We start from the raw sequence: 4,712 nt of genomic DNA, 5'->3' as shown, positions 1-4,712 counted from the left end.
GCTGGCTACACACTTCTTTTGATGCAGCCCAGGATGTGATCGGCCTTCTGGGCTGCAAGTGCACATTGTTGGCTCATGTCCAACTTTTCATCCACCAGTACCCCCAAGTCCTTTTCCGCAGGGCTGCTCTCTATCACATCATCGCCCAGCCTGTATTGATAATGAGGATTGTCCCGACCCAAGTGCAGGACCTTGCACTTGGTCTTATTGAACTTCATGAGGTTTGCAGGGGTCCACCTCTCTAGCTTGTCCCGGTCCCTCTGCATGACATCCCGTCCCTCTGGCATGTGGACCGCACCACTCAGCTTGGTGTCATCTGCAAACTTGCTGAGGGTGCACTTGATCCCACTGTCTATATCATTGATGAAGATATCAAAGAACACTGGTCACAGTTTGGATCCCTGAGGGACACTACTTGTCCAGCTGGACATTGAGCCATTGACCACCACCCTCTGGATGTGACCATCCAGGCAGTTCCTTCTCCACCGAACAGTCGACCCATCAAATCCGTATCTCTCCAACTTAGAGAGAAGGATGTTCTGGGGGACCGTGTCAAAGGCCTTGCAGAAGTCCAGACAGATGATATCCGTTGCTCTTCCCTTGTCCACTGATGCAGTCACTCCACTGTTGAAAGCCACTAGGTTGGTCAGGCAGGACTTGCCCTTAGTAAAGCCATGCCGGCTGTCTCGAGTCTCCAGTTGCTAACACCTTACGTGCTTTCCTGCTGGCAGAGGTTCTAATGCAGGTGTGTGGGTGGCTCAGCTGCTTTGCCTGCTTGACTTTTCCTGGATACTGTCCGTTACTCCCCTGCTCTGGATTCTCCAGTCCCGGACTTTCATGGCTGCATCCTAGCCCCGTTAACACCTCTGTGAAACTCTCCCCTTGTCTGGCATCAGAGAGAAGGAGCTGCAGCCAGACCTACCCCGGGGTGGTTCAGACCAAGACAGAAGCAGATGGATGGTGATGGCCACAGAATTAGAGCTGCTTTATAAATTGTAGTCTGTGTGTGTTAAGCAGGGATTGGTCAAATCATGTTGTACCTGACCGCCAGAGAAAGGTAGAAGAACCTTGTGTAAAATTGCTTCTCGTAAACGTGGCACGGACTGCGCAAGTGCGTGCCTTGAATTGGAGGCATCTCAAAAGTTTTCTTTAACCTTGCTGCACGTGTTAAGTCTCCCGTGTTAAGGTGGTAGGAACCTGAGCTTGAGGTGATGAGAGGGTGTTGAGCATGAGTCTCATGCTCGTACAGGAGCCAGAGCAGCCAGAGCCCCGCTCTGCAGTCGTGGCACTTGTCCCCTGTGCAAAGGGCTCCCCACTCAGACTGCGTCATTCCCACCTCGCTGGGGTCGCCCAAGGGCAATGCTGCAGTGCTCCCAGGGCTTGTTTTGTGTATGGCTCCCAAGGAAGCCACGTCAGGCTCTCTCCCTGTGGAGCCACACAGGCAATGGGCCCAGCTGTGGAGGGCGACAAATTATTCCCATTGCCCCAGTGCAGGAGGGGGAGCCTTAGCTAGGGAATCAGTGAAACCAGAGCCCACCCCATCAGCTCTTCAGCCAATGCTCCCCGACTCTGGGGCAGCTGAGCAGCCAGCACCCTGTGCCCACGTTCCCCAAAAAACTGATGCAAACTCACTCAGAGATGCAGCTGTTGTTCAAACACACCGTCTGTTGACAACTTTGTACAAAATAAAGCTCCCAGAAGGAAGGGATGCTCTTGAAGAGGTGCGGGCAGTCTAGGGGACATGAACACAGCTCTGTCTGTGAAGACCTTTCAGACTCCAAAGATCAGCAGTCTTGTGAACCGATCCTGCAGTTCCTCAAACTCACGCAGTGCCTTGGCGTGGGCAGCTGCATCGTGCACCAGGCACTGGAAGAGGTTGACCGGCTCAGCCGCTTGGAAGGCTGCGGGCAAGATGATGTCCTCAGGCATGTTCTCATTCCCGAAGAAGAAGTGGTCCAGGCGTTTCTCCTCCAAGCAGCCATGCAGGTACCACATAATATCCTGCATCCGCATCATGAAGTCCCACCTGCTCCAGCTTGACAGGGGTATGGTGTTGAGGAGGTGCATGACAACCGTCTTCCAAGTGTAGGAGGAAAAGCCTGCGCTCACAAGGATACCGGCACAGAGCTGCAGACAGTTGAGGTAGATGGTGCCATGCGGGGCCTGCCTGGACATACGCCTGAAGAACTTCACCTCTGCCACAGCGTAGGTCACTGACCAAGTTGTGCTTGGGGCGAAGATGGTCTCTGTAGCCTGGCTGCTCAGGAAGATGTCCGAGTCGCCTTGCTGCACCCCAAACACTATCTCAACCAAGAGGGATCTCCCAGAGGCACTCGTCAGCTGCAGCTTGCAGGAGCGGCTGGAAGGCAGCACCTTCATCCTGTAGTGATGCGACTGAGTCATCTCCCCCCAGGCTGAGGTCACCAAGTTCTGAAACCAGCAGGCAATTTTCTGTGCATCTAGGTAGGAGTCGGTGCAGACGGTGCCTAGGAGGCTGGAATCCTGATTTCTCCACAGCACTTCCTCAGGGTGGTGGAGGAAGCACAGCATGTTCTCCACATGTTGGTCCCTCGTGCAGGTGCACTCCTGCTCCACACGGATGCAGTTCTTTGCCGGTGTCTGCCCCGCGGTGCCCAGCTCCAAGTGGAAGGCATGGCCACGGGGGGGCTTCAGGGGCACAAGCAGGGGGTAGACAGCATCATCACCACAGGGACTCCAACCTTCAAAGGTGCTGCCCACCCCGATCGCTGGCTGCAGCGCCGGGAAGAACCTGTTTGACAAGCGTTCTTGGAAGACAGCAAGGAGGTCGCCCACCAGCTCTTCCACCACTTGTCTCCTGTAGGCCATGCTCTTCCCTGACCGCCAGATGCGCTTTGCAAAAATCCTTGTCATCAGAGGATGCCCCTTGTCATCAGAATCTCCTCCACCCTCCTCCTCCTCCAGCTCTGTGCTGCTGCTGGAGCTCTCCCCTTCATCAGTGCAGTCTGGCTGTCGGCTCCTTTTCCTGAGCCACCAGCAGAGTGTGAAGAACAGGTCTAGCATGCCAGAAATCGCCCAGAACTGCCACCACTGCAAGGCAGCAAAGACCAGGCCTCCCCAGTCCAAGCTGCTCTGCACATGCTCATGCAGCAGCCGAGTCATCTCCAGGCTCAGCTGCTCCACATGCTGCGGTATGCGCTCGTGCTTGCCGCCATCCAGCTCATCGCCGACCATCGGCAGGAGCTGGAAGAAGCTTAGCACAAGCAAGATGAGGACCCTTTTTGCAGCCATAGCCTGTAGGAGTAGGGAGAGAAGGGGTTCAGTGGGGCTGGGAGGGAAGGAGGGAGGGAGGGAGGGAGGGAGGGAGGGAACTGGTGGCAGGGGGAGCGGGGACGGGAGCCGCAGGGAGCTGGGGGCAGGTAGGGGAGGGGATGAGGCAGCGGGGAGGCAGCAAGGCCTGTGCCCAGCCCAGGGGCCAGCGGCTGGGCCCTTGATGCCGGGTGAGAACCCACCCCCTAGGGGCCGGCGTTTCTGCCCCGGCCCTGGTCCAGCCCAGCCTCCCTATCTCCTGCTAGCCCAGGCCATACTGGGGCAGTGCTGCTGCAGCTGCCCTTTATAGCTGCCCCCCGCCATTGTGACGCGTCCCCTGTGGTGTCCCAGGTGACAGAGCACATCACAGGCACGGCCGGCAACCAGACCCGCCCTTGGGCACACACTCCCCCCCAACCCCGGCTCAGCGGCAGCATTTTGTAGTAAATGTGAGTGTGTGGGTTTGCTCTTGGTCCAGGTCCCTCTGGATGATATCCCATGTCTCTGGCACGTCGACCGCACCCCTCAGCTTAGTGTCACCGGCAAAACCGGTGAGGGTGCACTTGATCCCACTGTCTATGTCATTGATGAAGATGTTGAACAGGTTCCTTGGTCTGAAGAATGAGAGGGGCAATGCTGTTGGAAACTTTTAGTGTTTTCTTTTAATGATTACTAATAGTAATGCCTAAAAAAGGTAATCCTCTTATAAACAAAAGTAGTTATTCTTCATCATACATTGGGAAATGAAGGAGCAGGCAAGTGATTTAAGTGATTTGCCTTTGGATCTGTGTATAGCTGAATTAAAGACTCACTCATTCTCTAATTTCGGTGTTACATCATGTTGGATCACCATGTTTGCAGGACAGTTGGTTTTCCATGCTGTATGCTACAGAATGTTTCTGGTTTTGGCAATGAATGTTTCCCATGTTGTTCCCCTAATAAATGCACAATCAATAAAACAATTCAGCTGTTTATTCTGAAGCAGATTAGCTATTTGTTTGAATAAGCAGTTCTTCCTAGAAGATATTTATAACTTCCCAGAGTCCAGCCACTCACTTCATTTCTAAGGAACTTAAAAAAAGAACAGAAATCTCTTACAGAAAATGATGAATCAGCCTTTATTCCTAAATTCTGCTTGTTCACCTGTCAGTTGTGTGCAACTCGGCTATGACAGCTGTTTTCAGGGCATAAGGAAAGGGCTTGATCAGCAGAAATATTTTTTTTTTCATGATAACAGAGTCATTAATGAGTTACATGGTGACATACCAATAAAAAGGTATTTTGAAATAAAGGATGTTAATCAGTAGAGTAATTTTCATGTTCTGGAAAGCTGCTATTTCTCAAGGAGAAAAGATTCTGAAGCACATGGATTTGCCATGCTTACTGTTCCAGCTTTCCAAAATAAAAGTTTTCACCACAGACAA

The 4,712-nt window shown here is 53.0% G+C and overlaps 1 protein-coding gene across 1 annotated transcript; it reads right to left on the bottom strand.

The window, feature by feature from the left end:
- Positions 1–1,770: 1,770 nt before the first annotated feature.
- LOC141743082 (inositol 1,4,5-trisphosphate receptor-interacting protein-like 1) lies at positions 1,771–3,270 on the bottom strand. The gene has a single exon (XM_074586806.1). It carries the CDS (start codon positions 3,268–3,270, stop codon positions 1,771–1,773), a length of 1,500 nt encoding a protein of 499 aa, XP_074442907.1.
- Between the last annotated feature and the right edge of the window lie 1,442 nt (positions 3,271–4,712).

Source organism: Larus michahellis, chromosome 4, assembly GCF_964199755.1.
Source record: "Larus michahellis chromosome 4, bLarMic1.1, whole genome shotgun sequence".
NCBI classification, from domain to species: domain Eukaryota; kingdom Metazoa; phylum Chordata; class Aves; order Charadriiformes; family Laridae; genus Larus; species Larus michahellis.
This window is presented reverse-complemented; position numbering and strand designations above follow the sequence as displayed.

Bases quoted from the DNA above. Each gene is read 5' to 3' on its own strand.
- LOC141743082 (XM_074586806.1), bottom strand. From the start codon at position 3,270: ATGGCTGCAAAAAGGGTCCTCATCTTGCTTGTGCTAAGCTTCTTCCAG.